At 32.8% G+C, this 16,049-nt stretch overlaps 2 protein-coding genes across 7 annotated transcripts in view; one reads left to right on the top strand and one right to left on the bottom strand.

The window, feature by feature from the left end:
* Positions 1-16,049, top strand: part of LOC126773578 (DNA-directed RNA polymerase II subunit Rpb4) — a 226,130-nt gene that overhangs the window by 124,918 nt on the left and 85,163 nt on the right. The gene's annotated exons all lie outside the window — the stretch shown is intronic.
* Positions 1-16,049, bottom strand: part of LOC126773550 (kazrin) — a 92,297-nt gene that overhangs the window by 652 nt on the left and 75,596 nt on the right. For 3 of the 6 annotated variants that reach the window (XM_050494483.1, XM_050494484.1, XM_050494485.1), the window contains exons 11-19: positions 13,004-13,094; positions 10,950-11,134; positions 10,421-10,608; positions 6,715-6,924; positions 6,174-6,332; positions 3,862-3,985; positions 3,499-3,643; positions 1,316-1,427; positions 942-1,237 (exon numbers count right to left, since the gene is read on the bottom strand). In XM_050494483.1, the coding sequence (XP_050350440.1) occupies positions 942-1,237; positions 1,316-1,427; positions 3,499-3,643; positions 3,862-3,985; positions 6,174-6,332; positions 6,715-6,924; positions 10,421-10,608; positions 10,950-11,134; positions 13,004-13,094 (1,510 nt within the window). Of the gene's footprint in view, positions 1-941; positions 1,238-1,315; positions 1,428-2,192; positions 3,150-3,498; positions 3,644-3,861; positions 3,986-6,173; positions 6,333-6,714; positions 6,925-10,420; positions 10,609-10,949; positions 11,135-13,003; positions 13,095-16,049 lie in introns of those variants that run through there. The other 3 variants (XM_050494486.1, XR_007669746.1, XR_007669747.1) reach the window with 3 other exon arrangements.

Genomic DNA, 16,049 nt, shown 5'->3' with positions numbered 1-16,049 from the left:
CTTCGCTCTCTTGAGAATTAGCTTAGTTTTGTCTGAAAATATGGTTTGCATATATATTGCATATAAATAAAACATTTAGGAATATGAAAACATATTGTAAACTATAAATTTATTTGCTTTTTCATATTTCTGATTATTTGTATAATAACTTATTCAAATATCAAACTACTAAACTTTTATACCACAGCACTTTTTACGTATATGTAAAATATCGTAAAAAAGTTAATGTTTTATTATTAATATACCTAATAAATATACAGTAGATATTAGTAACTCATTTTCTATTTATGTAGAAAGTCACTATATAGTTTTATGCGTATAGTTTTGGACACAGTAATGCACTAAAGCAGCTGCGTCCAGCTTACAACTTCCTACCATAGTTTATGTACCAATTACATAACATAAATGTATCAGGTATAATTCGTTTAAAATTATATTTATATGATACTCTTTAACTATATTATACTTACATAATTTGTAATGATTTGTACGACTTTATTATGTAATCTGCTTCTTACATAAAAATTTGAAACATATTTAATTTTATCTTTTATTTTAGGCTATGCAGTCATTTTTATTCATATATTCTATAACTAAAATTGAAATAAAAAACAAAATATACAATAGTTATAAACATATTTTAAATATAACGGATATCAAATTATACGGTTACGACTGTAATGGGTTATTTAATTTAAGAAATTTGAATTAAATTCAATAATTATATTTTAAAACCTGAAATATATCCTTTAGCCTAAGACCGTCTTAGGGTAATGTTACTATTTAAAGGTGTGTAATGACTTATCTGCTTATATGACAACTTGTGAGGTTCTTTTGATGGTGTCGTATAATGTGTTTTTGTGTATCTAGAGAAAAGAACGTAATTATAAAAAACCTAGCCCGAATATATAATAATATATACATCTATCTTTATATCTTACCTGTGGGTAATACTCGTTTCCTTGATATCATTAAGTCGCTGTAAGCTGTCTCTTGTAGACACACTAGACTGAGAGTACAAACTCAGCGGAGTGTATATCGGCTCGTACTCCTGAAGTGTGGGCGGTGGAGCGTACGTCATGCTCAGTTGGGAAAGCGTACGGACCGCTATGGGAGGGGAGTACGTCATGTGGTAAGGCTGTGTTAGACTCATCACGCTGGAACTCTCGCTCGAGCTGGACGGCGAGGCGCGGTCGTGTTTAGGTTTCAATACGCCTAATGCACGGGTTATTGAGCCCTAGAAATATGAATATATTATAATCTGAATACATTATTTTAAAAATACTTTCAATCAGAAAATATGCAAAAAGATTACCCTTAGACTATGTCTTCTGGAATCGGCACTGAAGTCAATTCCAGGCAAACCCGTCGCCACTGATCTCGAAAAGGGTCGTCCCAACATCCTTATTTGATGGCCGAACATATTCCTGCAAATTGTCCTTATCGGTTACACTGTTCTCTCGGAAGGTACAAATTTGAGAAAATATAATAGACAGTAAGTAGCCAGATAGCGGTCAGCAAATTTATTTCTCAATCGCGCCCTCAAATTTGTACTAAATTTATTTAACATTGCTAACACAAAAAGCATACATGCACTGTCTATTGTTTTTTATACATTGCTTTCAGAAATCTGTTACTTAATTCATCTATCCCTTTTTATTCGATTTTATATGGACAGTTAGTATTTAAATAGTTTTCGGTATACTGAAGAGCTATATTATTCTCAACAAACTCTGCATAGACACCAAAAGCATGATGCACTTTACATAAAAATAATACGAATCATGCTTGTGTACAAGTATGATCACAAAAATGGCCTAAGAGTAACCAAGGAAAAATTTAGAAATATTAATCACAAAGAATGATACCGCTTATTGCTATTAAAAACTTCCAGGAACTTCTTATAAAGTCTTAATAAGAATAAATATTAAATTAAACAGTATTACTGCGATATCCTTCTTTGTAATGAAGAATGAAAACAACAACCATATAATAACAATGTCTAAATTAAAGTAGACAAGCATATCACTGTGTTGGAAAACAATAAAATTAGTAACGAATGGTCCAAAAAATAAATCAATCAATGTTTATGGAAGAAAGAAACATCATACGGACAGAGTGGACAAAGGCCGAAAGGTGCGAACTAATGATGATGACAGAGGCATTCATGACGTATCGATTAAATGGTTTACCGTTCCGTCTCGATGCAAGGATCGCCAAGTTTAGGGATGATGGTCAAGAAAAGAAATTGGCTCGATATCCCTTAGGATTTATCTTTTATAAGGATTTATTCACATTTATATGCCAATCGATAGCGTTACAATAATACTAATACACCGTTCTCAACTTTACAATATGAATGTATACAAGTCAAAAACATAGTTATCTTACAATATTAATAAATACTATTTATTGTTATAATCCTAAAGCTATTGTGAATGGTTCCGTTTTTATATCTAATAATATTTAATGAAATTCAAATATTCTATTATGTTTTAAAATGTGTAATAATTAAAAACGAAAGTATAATTTCGTAATATAAGTTACTAAATATAATTTCGTAATGTGACGAGGGGCGCGTTGACCCCTATAACGTAAAGCATTTAATGCGTTTACGGAGATAGTAACTACTCGTACTTCGTATTTTATATACTTTACTAAAATTATCAAATTGATCATTTTTCGAATAACATTAATGTGACAAATCTAAACTACAGCGCGTAGGAAGGTTTCGGGGAGAGAACATCGAATCTAACATTGACAAAGGCGAAGGGATCTTTCCGAAGGTGTTCATTACGAACTTCGTTATACATGACTTGCGAACCGCGTTTACCTACTATTACATATCAGTCTTCACCGCTCGTAAAATTTTAGGACAGATAATTACAGACGAGCAATTTGAAGAAACTCCTATAAAAGTATACAGCGAAAGTAACTATATTTAGTTTCGTGTAAAAATAGCACTTTTACAATGTATTTTAACGAGGAAAATTTTACATAGGTACAGATCGTAAAAGGACATCGAAGCGACATTTATTTTCTGAAGGAGAGTTTTTTGATCTTTTTGGATTTATCTTTGCTTTGTGGACAACATGGATGCTCGGGCAGCCTCCACTTGCAGTTCTTCCACCTGGCAAAATATCGTATACCTGCAGGATTGCACCTCATATTATAATCATCTACAGGCAGTTCGCTTGTGACGGTGACTAGGCTTACATGCAGTGCTTCGTTTATTCAATGATTTGGTTCTTTGCGATGCACTTGACAATTGTTCGTGTAAAAAAAATATCGATAGATTGTTGAGTATGAATATCGAATAAATTATCTTGTCTTTAAGTCGTTGATGATTGATCAATAGTGGTGACTCTGTTATTGTTTTACTTTCTTAATTTAAGGAACTATGATTTATAAAATGTTTAGCTTTGGATAAAGTCTCTTTTTATTAAATAGTTCTACATAAATTTACGTTCGATAAAAAGATAAGAAACATAATCTCACCTCGCAGGAATAACCAGAGCATCAAACTCTGCAACTAAATGTCTTCGGATAATACTTTTTGATGGTGGTATTCCGAGAGCTGTGGCCATTGTCTCTCCAGTGAAAGACGGCTCTAGAACGACTAAGCCACCGTGGACACCGCTGTCTAAAATAAAAATACCAAACATAATATCTGGGAAGGATGTTTGCATTATTGACAGAATGTTGTATGTAAAACAATGGTAAGTAAATATTTTTTTTAACTTTTTATGCGTTTTGAAAATACTGAGCGTGAACAGACAAGATTGAGGTTTTAGTTTTCTTATCTTCCTAAAATATGTGTTAACAAAATAATTAATAAATAAAGCTTCGATGAGGTCTTACCTTTGAGATTATCTGCAAATTCGCCTAGGTCAATGTTGTGCGCCCAACGTATAAACCTCTGATTGGTCCAAACCAGTGGATCAGCGTCCACGTTTTCACACTGATGTCGTCGTACCGCTAGAGCCTATTATATGAAAAATAACGCCATATTTGTTTTAAAATTTACATTAAATTTAAATATTACTAACCAAGAAAATATGTTAAACTGATTAATTTATTGAAATGGTAATTTTATTATTTTTAAAATAAAATATTTTAAATAAGGATTAATAAAATATTTAACAAAAAAAAAAAAACAATACCTGCATATAAAGCGTACAATAAACACTTTTTATTGATGACTATTTAAAATGAAAATGATGTTTGATCATTTGTTTTTCTTTTTTATAAATTACCTAGATTTTTTTGTGCTGTGAGTTTATTAAGTAAAACCAATTTTAGAGCACCTAACCTAATAGATATCTGCGTAATACCATTACCCTTGCACCACCTCGCGGTCGCACCCTCGTAGTCTCGGCGCTAACTCTATTCTCCCTTACTTGTATAAATAACATAACGAGCTAAGTTACATAAACATTTATTTTATTTTTTATATAATAGGTAGGCGGACGAGTCACCAACACCCATAGACATTGACATTGTAAGAAATGTTAACTATCCCCTACATCGCTAATGCGCCACCTACCTTGAGAACTAAGATGCTATGTCTCTTGTGCCTGTAATTACACTAGCGCACTCACCCTTCAAATCGGAACACAACAATACCAAGTACAACTATTTTGTGGTAGAATATTTGATGAGTGGGTGGTACCTACCCAGACGAGCTTGCACAAAGCCCTACCACCAGTAAAATAGCATATAAATTTAGCTAATGCTTTTCGAATAATAGAGATCCGCGATTATTGGATGAATTACATAATTTCATAAAATAAATTAGTTATAAAAAATTATGACTTCAATTTAATTAATTTTAAGGTTTAGAGTTTTTTGATTTAAAGGTTGTTGTTGCGGTTGTTGATTAAAAGCAGCAGCAGGGACGTTTACAGGCTTTACTCTTCTGATATTAGGAATTTATCACTTACTTTATATTCTAAAAAAAATGCATTGACTTTTACATTCTTTGTGTCTTTTATTGAATTGAAAATATGGTGTGTAATTTATTTTTAATAAGTATCACTGGCAGATTTAATACATAAATAAAAATTCTGTGAAAACATTGAAACCTAAGTCTAATAATAATTCACAACAATATTATTAAAAATGGACAAGATAAACGAGGACAAATTTTGTTCAATGTCACTGCGGAATTTAAAAGAGGTTTGAATAAGAAATGATTAATGGGTCCAACATTACTAGGGTCGGGGGCTACACGAAACAGTTTGTAAGGGCGCACACAAGCTTTAAATTTAAAATTATTTCATAAAAACTTTATAAGGAAATATATATATTTTTTTAATATTTGTTCTTATTAAAGTGAAAGTTGCTTATGTTATGTTAAGTTGTTATTTTTATCAATTATAAAATTATCATAAAGAGCAGAAAGTACGCCAAAGAACAAAAATCTTTGTTAAATGTTGTTCCAAGTATTTATACCGTTAGCAGAAGTATACAATTTCTAACGTATTTTTAACAAATACAAACTAAAACACAAAGGTGTAAACGACTCGTTTTTAATGACCACGCAGTTAAGCTCCATGTTTACGAAGCACACAAACCCTGGAGGTTGTTTTGACTACCGTCTGTGCGCGTCTTAAGAGGCTTTAGTAGTCATTCGTTTACTTTAGCCTTATCTTTCTTCATTTATCTTGTAACGAACTACCTGTTTATTTTACCAGTCAAAGAGATTTTAACGCAAAGTGACTATTTATTTTTAGCTTCTAACAATATGCGTAACTTATTAAGGGGGCTCAATGTGTATAAAGGTATTATTCACGTAAGCGGCAACTCTTGGTTGTTAACACTATTTTCCGAAGGGAAACAGCCTAGTTTCAACATGAAAATCAGCTGACAATATGTAAGCAGGCTGGCTAAGTAATGAGATCTATTCTGGTACACTGACACACTTTACACAGTTCACCTTGATATTTGCAAGCCTGAGATCGTCACAATTTGAATATATTTTTTATTTTACAAAATGATCTCTACCTTGAATACATCTACACTCTTGTAATATATTATAATTCATATTATATAATTGTAAAAAAGTAATAAAACATCATTTTTTTTATAATTAATGTTGTGTTAATGCCGCTATCTGGCGTCTTTTAATCCCGTATAATAAAATTAATATGTTTCGATTGTAATAAACTTACTTGTCTATCATATTTCATTATCCTTAGTAGATGTATGCCGTGGACGATGGATGCCTGGTGGAACTTCCTTGTGACACCGAGGTACTTTTCCAATTCCTTCTTGCTGATAGTATCCAGCATTCTCGCATCCACTAAGTTAGCTAAGAACGACTCAGCATACTGTTGAAATAATTTAGGATTATTTAAAACATTTATTATGAAGTCTTATTATATTGTTACTTGTTTCTTTCGTAGATTTTGTTGAATAATGGCTTTACTTATAAATGTTGTTTGGGAGATGATTAGTTAATCTATGCTGTGTCTCCTTCTTTTTAATGTCAACTGAATGGTGACAGAAAAGATCAGTGTTTAATTAAACAATTTAAAGCTTTTTAAAATTGGTCTGTGAAAGGCAAAATGTCCTTAGATATCTGTTATACATAATGTTTATTATTATGTTGAAATATTTTAACAACACTAAATATGGACATGGCTGAGCTTAATTTTAATTTATTTTTATATAAAGGTATTTTGTATTCATATACAGAAGCATAATTCTCACCTGCGAAAGACCGAGGTCTGGCAACCATTCTGCGGCGACCCAGGCGTGTGTTAGTTGTCCCACACTGGGGTTGCGCACGAGGTCGGGTCTCCTTCTTTCCTCGATGGCGAGGCGCAGCTTCTTCCTGTGCATCGGCTGAGCGATCCCCAAGCCCACCTCTAGGTCCGTGTCTGTCAGCTCGAGCAGAACCTGCCCATTCAAAGCACGGATCTAGAAACAACCAGAACACAATATTTGACGCTTATATTGCGTCATTTGCTTACTGTACTTAATTACTGATGATGCTATAGCTTGTGGTAAATACTCGCTTTTTGATTACATTTAACTTATTTCAGATTGTGCTTTTTTATTTTAATTTACAAAATTAGCATATTCATACATACAACGTGAAAATCATGAGGTTGATTATAAGAATCACCTGAAATGTTTGTCGGATATATTATTCTAATTGATTTTTTCAAGGTTTATCAATATATGTTTATCTGTACAAAATGATTTCAAACAGATAATGAATTATCAAAGGCTCGATTGGATAAAACAAAGATAAAAAATGCAATAATGCCAACACAGCAACAATATATATCAACTACTACTGCTACTCTGCATTAACCGTTCGAAATTTCTGGTCACGATTGAAGGGAACAGGAAGAAATGGGAAAGAAAAAGCTCATTTAAAAATCCCTGGCTTCAATAATATAATTTAAAATATTTTTATATTAAAATACAGTAATGAGAAATATTATTCATACAACATAAAATCAACGTTATGCGGTGGCATATTAATTTTTGTTTTAATAATGCCTCGTTATTTCCCGTTCAGAGAGCCGCGTAATATGATTTTCATATAAAATATGAAGCATTCGATGTCGGAAGCGCGATATGAAAAACTCGAGATAGTGTCAGGTCTATAAGCTGCGAAGTTTCAAAATGAATTTTCAATATTCATGTGCTAATAGAAAGAAATACAGTATATTTTATTATTAAATGTTTCCTGTATATGAGAGCCTGTAAATGTCCTACTGCTAGGTTAAGGCCTCATATCTCTTGAAAAGAAGATTTAGAGATTATTCCACTACGCTGCTCCAAAGCAGGTAAGTGGATACAGTAACTAAATTTCATTCGACACATGCGAGAAATCCATATAATATTTTCACTATAAAGCACGAAATGAGTTATACAAACAAATTAGCACACAAAGAACTCAATGATGATTTCTCGGGTTTGAGTCAATTTTCAATTAAGATTCACATGTCACTGCCACTGCCACTGAACCATCTCGACTCGTCTCAATTTTTTTTTTATAGTATAGGAAGGCGGACGAGCGTATGGGCCACCTGATCGTAAGTGGTCACCAACGCCCCTAGACGTTGGCATTGTAAAAAAATTTAACCATCGCTTACATCACCAATGCGCCACCTACCTTGGGAACTAAGATGTTATGTGCCTTGTGCCTGTAATTACACTGGCTCACTCATCCTTCAAACCGGAACACAACAATACCATGTACTGCTGTTTTGCGGTAGAATATCTGATGAGTGGGTGGTACCTTCCTAGACGAGCTTGCACATCGCCCTACCATCAGTAAAAGCCCTACCACCAGCATTTATAGATGTATAGAATATATTCATCAATTTCATTTGACACTTCCTAATACAATTGAGATATTCAATAGCTATGCGCTGAGATGTTTCAGAATTGAGAATTTCATCAAATATACAATTTAATATCCTTACGATCTCTCAATTCAATTTGACCATTAAAATTAAATTTAAATGGTATTCCTAAAATGAAATAAATGTGCCAAATATTAACAACATAACACCGATGCGAACTGATAACCAACGTGATTTGAATAAACAAATGGTACAATGAATTTATCAAAGGTCTGTGTTGCGACTTCATTTCCATATAAATGTGATAAAATTGCTATTGTGAATAATAAGATTTTTTCTTCTATTGATATTTATATAAATTTGATTGATCTCACAGCATTTTTTTAAATATATAATCTAGCGCTTGACTCTTATCACACCTGATGGAAAGTGATGATACAGTCTAAGATAGAGTGCGCTTGCCTATAAGATGCCTATTCACTCTAGACTTGAAGTACCCATATTGTAGGTGGTGGGAATAACGGAGGTCGGAAGGGTATTCCAGATCTTAGCGGTGTGTATAAGCAGAAACGAGGAAGCAAATCGTTTCTTACGTGTCTTGGATACGTCAACTACGTACGGGTGCAGATCTTTACGATGCCTCGCAGTTCTGTTGCAGAAAGGTGACGGTGGAACCAACTCCACTCTCCGAAATATATTCTGTAGAAAACCGACAGACAAGCAACCTTACGACAATGTTCCAAGGTCTAGAATATTGCGATCAGTGTCTGGTCGCTAATGAGCCTTCTAGCACGACGATCCACTGAATACAAAGCTTCCAGCTGGTTCTTAGCAGAGCCGTCCCATAAATGGCTACAGTATTCCATGCACGATCTGACTTGGGCTTGATATAAGGTCAGAAGCTGTTCCGGTGTGAAGTATTGTTTGACCTTATTGAGGATACCAAGTTTTTTGCCAGCATTTTTAGCTTTGGATTCAATGCATTGCCCAAAGTTGAGTTTGGATGTTAAGGTAACTCCTAGAAGCTCAATACTGTCGGTGTTGGGTACAGATACATATCGGAAAGTCGGAGTCGGGGGGAATAGACTTCTCTTGGCGGTGAACAAACACGCTTGAGTCTTCGTAGGATTAAATTTGACTTGATTATCGTCACCCCAATCCGATACCTCTTTTAATGTCAAATTGATGCGTTCTACCAAGGCCTCCCTGTGCTCAAGAGTTATCAAGAGCATTTAGTGTTCATAAATAAGTTAAATTAAATTTATGAATTACATAATATTAGGAAGCCTGTAAATTTTCGGTGCGTCGGTGACCATTTACCCTCATTTGTCCGTCCGCATAGGTATTTTATAAAAAAAAAAACAAATTTTGATAAACCTTGAGATCCTTATACCGTCCTTTTTAAATTGAAACTTAATTGCATAAAACGAAAATAAGGAAAGTATATATGTTTATATCACAAATACATATTATTATTAGCGAATTCTTTACTTTACAACTTATCTGACTTTAAAAACAATCAAATTATAAAATAAAAATTAATACAAAATTTCTTAACGTCGCAACTAATTTAGTAAAAGTATCTCAAATGAATGTATATTTCTGTCATTTGTAGTTCGAATACACGCAGTATGCGCAGTTAGCTTTCGAAACATAAAATACTTATCTTATTATCTTCATTGACAGACTGATATATGTTTATCCAATTAAGAAAATTAGGATAGCGATTCATCGGCGGAATTTATTATTCTACGCCAGCATTAATTATACAGTATATTTTTTTTATATAAGTATATTCTGAATTGTTGGTTTACAACAACTATATACACGTAGGATTATAAAGATTATCCAAATAAATAAATAAGAAAACAGATTACGACCTTCAATAAGGTAAAATGTAAATAATAACCATATTATAATAATATTTTTTTATTATGACAAGTTACCGTAGGTTTTTTTATTATATCCAATGGTCTGGAGGACATAATCATGTGCATGCTTTTAACTTAACATTTATTATATTTATTATGTGTAAATAGTAACTGAGCATTATCTTAACTATTTTTTGTTTCATATTAACAGTACAAACTGACCTTTCCGCTCTTGACGTTGTCGGCCACCGCGGCGGCGTACTGCGGCATGCCGAGCGCGAGTTCAAGCCACGCGATGATGGCGGGCGCGCGCCACCGCGACAGCGGCAGTGACGCCGCCTCGCGCAGCGCCGCTTCGCTGCCGAGCGGCGACCACGCGCGACCTGCACCTGTTCCCGCGTACACTGGCTCTGCGTTCACGAAGAATAATATTCGCTACTATTTTATTGGTGTCCATGAGTGTGAGTGAAAATATTAAAATACGGTGTTTGAAATTACTCATATTTAAAATATCTGTTTTTTAAAGTAGTGCATAATCTATCATTCTATAATTGCAATCGATAAAGTGATGCTGAATTGATCGACGATTGACTTTAGTATTAACCGACGAATATTTTCTCATTGTAGTGAGAAAAAATGTTATTTTTTCATTATTATTAATATGTACTATGATATGAAAACAGTACGTGCTTAGCTTGTCGTAATTATCTCAATCCCTTTATGCTATTCATATAACAAATATCTTTCTCACCGCTCTCGTGTCCACTGCTGGCCGCGCTGCCGGACTTGGTGCGGTGTCGGCTGCGGGCAAACACGCGCGAAATCGAGCCCCAAGCAGAACCCCTACCTCTTCCGGCCTTTGAGCCGCTTGCGCGAGATCTCATACCCACCAGACCAGAGTCGCACTCTCCCGGGCTCGATAATTGCTCTACTGACCTAAATAACCATATATACTTGTCAAACATTTATTCATTTTATACAAAATAGTTAACGAGTTCTCTGTTATTGGACAGAAGAAGAAATAAGTTTTCCGTAATCTATTCACGTAATAAATTTTTATCCAGTAGTTTTTTTTATACAACTGTGAAATTCCGTATCAGGTATCAGGACAGTTCTGATAAAGATTGCATTGTTAAAGTTTTCACGATTGAGCTACAATGCTAGACATAATTTTGCAAAATAGACACACGATTGAGTTTTAGAGAATATATCACTAGATATTGAGAATATTCGTTTGATAAAGTCTAATGGTAAAATAATAATATATAATAAATATCTAATATATATATAAATAATATAACATGATTGAATTATATTATGTAGAACAAAACAACAAGACAACTTGTTATATAATTATAATACTAAATGAAACATTTAGAGAAGAAATTTAAGAAAGGTCACATACTTTGTAAGTCCAATAAAACTATCAAGTTATAACATTCTTGCGTACCAGACGCCGAACAGCGCAAAGCGTCCATTAATCATTAAACTCTGTCTTAGAACAGTTACTCGTATCACTTGATTCTAGCATTACACACTAATTTTGAAGTTTTATTTATTATACTTGCGTAGAAATTATAAACCCTCTAAAATATAATATGCTAAAACTATTTTGATTTGGTACCCTTGAAGGTATATTCCGTATTTCACAAATAATTTCAGTAATATTAATGTCGAAAATTTACATTTTGTTCGTTGATTCATTTGTTATTCAATCAACACTATAAAGGTTTTTATAAATATCAATGATAAAATAAATGTAAGCATATAGAATATATATGAATAAAATGATTATTAATATATATATATATATATATATATATAGATATAATTATTTAAAGACATATATATATATATATATATATATATGTCTTTAAATAATTATATCGGTCTAATAAAAAAAGTTATTGGGTTTTCCTGTCAGAAAGTTCTCAATTGCAGCCTGGACTCTGGAAGTTTGAAGTGTGTACACACCCGTGCCTCGGAAAGCACGTAAAGCCGTTGTACTTGCGCCTGAACTCTTTCCGGAATTTTATATTTTATATTGAATAAAATGATTTGGTGTAGTTTTAAGGACCCTATGCTTTTTGAGTCTTTTATAAAAGCCCTAAAGCTGGGCAGCTTAATTGTATTATTTTAAAGTTATTATTTAATACTGGATTCTCAGTAAAATTTCAGCTCTATACTCCAGATGCGTAATTTGTTTCCGGTGAAGTGCATTTTAATTTAATTTCGCACTGTTTTTCAGAGTAATAGTTTAAAGCTTCAGTGAAAAATGAATTAAATGATTGAAAATTTTAAAGTTACAGCATATTTGTTCTCTGTTCTATAAAATAATTATTATATCTAACTTATTAGGCTGCAGATATCAATGTCTGGTTTAAAAATATCGGTCGGGCCAATAAGTAGGTTTTTCTGTCCATTAATTGTCAGTAATCGCTTTGAGTTTGGAGTTTTCTTCCTTTGGATAGAACGAAAAGCCGTCGGGCATTGCCTTGGCCGGCTTAATACTCTTTAGCCGTTGCTGATTGCCGTCACATGGGATTATAAGGGAATAGAGAGTGCATCTTTGTTTACAATTACTCTTGTGCATTACAATATCTCCTTCAAAACTGGCTAGTCAAAAAGAGAAAAGCCGCCACCGAGACTGAAATCGGTCAGGAGAACGTAACTTAGAAGCATTATTTAAAATAAAAATAAAATTTATAATGATAAATTATGAGAAAACTGTTACCCAGTTACAAACAATGTTGAATTACACTATGAGCTAATAAATAAAAAATAAGAGAAAATGAATGTACAGACCTGGACAAAGATCCTGCGTCTATCGAGCGAGTGAAGGATGACGCGCTGTTGTGTGGCGACAGAGTCGGGCTGCAGTCGCGCGGAGTGCTCACTAAGAACAATTCTAGTTGTTTACAATTGAGATAAGCTGAATTAGTTCTTCGCTTATAATTAAATACCATCACTATATTTCTTCATCAAACATATAAATTGCGACTTTTATTTATTCGACGTTATTATTTACTTATCCCCATATATTTTACGATCAAATTAGTAGGACAAAAATATTAAACAAGATGACACTTCTAACGATACTTATTGCGAGAGTTCGAGTCACATGGTAGCTAGCACAAACTTATTTGTCCTAGATTTAATTACTTTCAATCGATTGTACAAGTGTATTATAGTGTACACACGTGTTACACTATAATACAAGCGCCAAAACGTCTCTAAGCTAATTTACCTGTACAAAATATATCACCTATCATGCACTAGAATAACGTCATAATCAAAATACTCATATGAACTTATAACCAAAGATACCTAAAGCTCCGAGTCCAAGACACGATACCATGGATAATTGAACGTTATAGTGTCGTACGTGAATTTGTAGCTAGGGCTTGTTCGTAGCTGATAATACAAGCTGCTAGTGAAAGTCGAACTATTGTTTCAGCTTATCTTCGCTTCCAGGCACGGAGCTGGGCTACGGGTGGGTATTTGAAATCTACGACAATTGCGAGTAGATTACGTCATCCTTTAAGCTATTATTACAAAGACTAGACCATTCAACATAGTAACGTTGAAATAGATATTCATGAAAATGTATTCATATTTTGTTATTCAATTTCAATGATGATCTTAATAACTCTATATGTTGTATTGATTTATGTAAAATATGCAGAACAAATGTTACAAGAAAAGTATAAAACAAGTATAAGTAAAATACTTTTTTTGGTGATGTAACCTTATTTATATTAAAAAACAAAATGGTGTAGTATAGGTAAAATAATATGACACACTGACACGCCTAGATTCGTATTGAATTTCTCACGTAGACGCTTAAGTATTACATTATATAAGAAAATTTTACATAATAATACATTGCAACTGGTGGTAGAGCTTTGTGAAGCTCGTCTGGGTAGGTACCACCCACTCATCAGATATTCTACCGCAAAACAGCAGTACTTGGTATTGTTGTGTTCCAGTTTGAAGGGTGAGTGAGCCAGTGTAATTACAGGCACAAGGGACATAACATCTTAGTTCCCAAGGTTGGTGGCGCATTGGTGATGTAAGGGATGGTTAACATTTCTATATCTATATTGGTGACCACTTACCATCAGATGGCCCATATGCTCGTCCACCTTCCTATTCTATATAAAAAAAGAAACATCTATATAAGATAATTTTAAATAAACAAAGATATCTTTGGCTGCCCATACGATACATACTTATATTCTCATAAACATTATTATTACATTTATATTTAAATTTTAATATTAATTAATAATCAAAAGGTAGGAAAAAATAAAAGTAAGTTCAAGTACAGGATTAAAAAAAATGAATAAAAGAAACGCCATGAAATTGATAGCATAGTTCAAATTATAACAACGAAGCTTAAAAGTTTCGAGAGATTATAAAATGAATTGTGCAAATAAAATTTACTTCATATTGAAAATGCTTCTGATATAAAAACGTTAAAAGCTGAAACTTTTAGTGAAATGTACAAAATTAAAATTCGTGCCCGATTGTGATTTTAATTTATTAAAATTGTTATAGTATAAACGCGTTGTTTTCCTGTGCTACGTAAACACGAAATGAGAGAGCTTTTCATTAAAGATATTTTAATGGCGTTTTAAATTAAGTATATAAAATTGTAAAATCTATTAAGTAATATTACTGGTGGTAGGGCTTTGTGCAAGCTCGTCTGGGTAGGTACCACCCACTCATCAGATATTCTACCGCAAAACAGCAATACTTGATATTGTTGTGTTCCGGTTTGAAGGGTGAGTGAGCCAGTGTAATTACAGGCACAAGGGACATAAAATCTTAGTTCCCAAGGTTGGTGGCGCATTGGATATGTAAGCGATGGTTGACATTTCTTACAATGCCAATGTCTAAGAGCGTTGGTGACCACTTACCATCAGGTGGCCCATATGCTCGTCCGCCTTCCTTTACTATAAAAAAATATATATAAATAAATATTGATACAATGAAAGAAATAATATACACATAAATTTGTATTCTCATGTGGTTGGTGTTTATGCAGGCTTGTCTAAAATATATTATTCTATCATATATTATTCTACTGCCATTAATCAAAATTCAGCATTGCTGAGTAGCTTTTTTGAAGAACGAGTAAGCAATGTCATTACAGGCAAAAAGTATATAATGTCTTAGTTGTTGTAGTTGAAAGCGTATATCACCTTCTTATATTGTCGTTATAAGGAGGTTTTATATACTTATTTCGTTGCCAGTGTCATGAGCGAAGGTGAACATTAATTTTCAGATGTTCAATTTACTCGTCAGTCTCCTTAAAATAAATAAATATTTATGAAGTTAAAAGGTATTAAGTAAAGAAAAAAATATTTAAAGATTGAAAAATATTTAAAGGATTGTTTTTGAAAAAGTTATTAATAGTGAAGTTTAGGTTCATATTATACGAGAAATTGGCTTATGTGCCTTTCATTGCATGGAATTAACTCTGATTAATTAGAACGGTCTATTGTTATATTAAAAATAATTAATGATTTTTTACGCATAAGTAGCAATCCATAATCAAATCAACTTAAAAACTTATTTACTTAATAATATTAGTCGATTTATTTTTTTAAACATATAAAATATAAAGTAACCGAAACGATCGTTGCACGTTTATCTATTTCATTATTTATTTATTTTAACATTATAATTAACGACCGTCGTTTTTCCTATAAAATATTCTTTATAGTTTTAAATTTAAACTAGCACTGCACGCAGATATTTTATTAAATAAAATTTGTAACATTAACCGACAGACAATGAATGTAAGCGATCTGACATGACATGATCTGGTTATGTAGCTTGAACT

Source organism: Nymphalis io, chromosome 15 (genome assembly GCF_905147045.1).
Source record: "Nymphalis io chromosome 15, ilAglIoxx1.1, whole genome shotgun sequence".
Taxonomy (NCBI): Eukaryota; Metazoa; Arthropoda; class Insecta; order Lepidoptera; family Nymphalidae; genus Nymphalis; species Nymphalis io.
The sequence above is the reverse complement of the archived record's forward strand: the minus strand, read 5'-3'. Positions and strand labels throughout refer to the sequence as shown.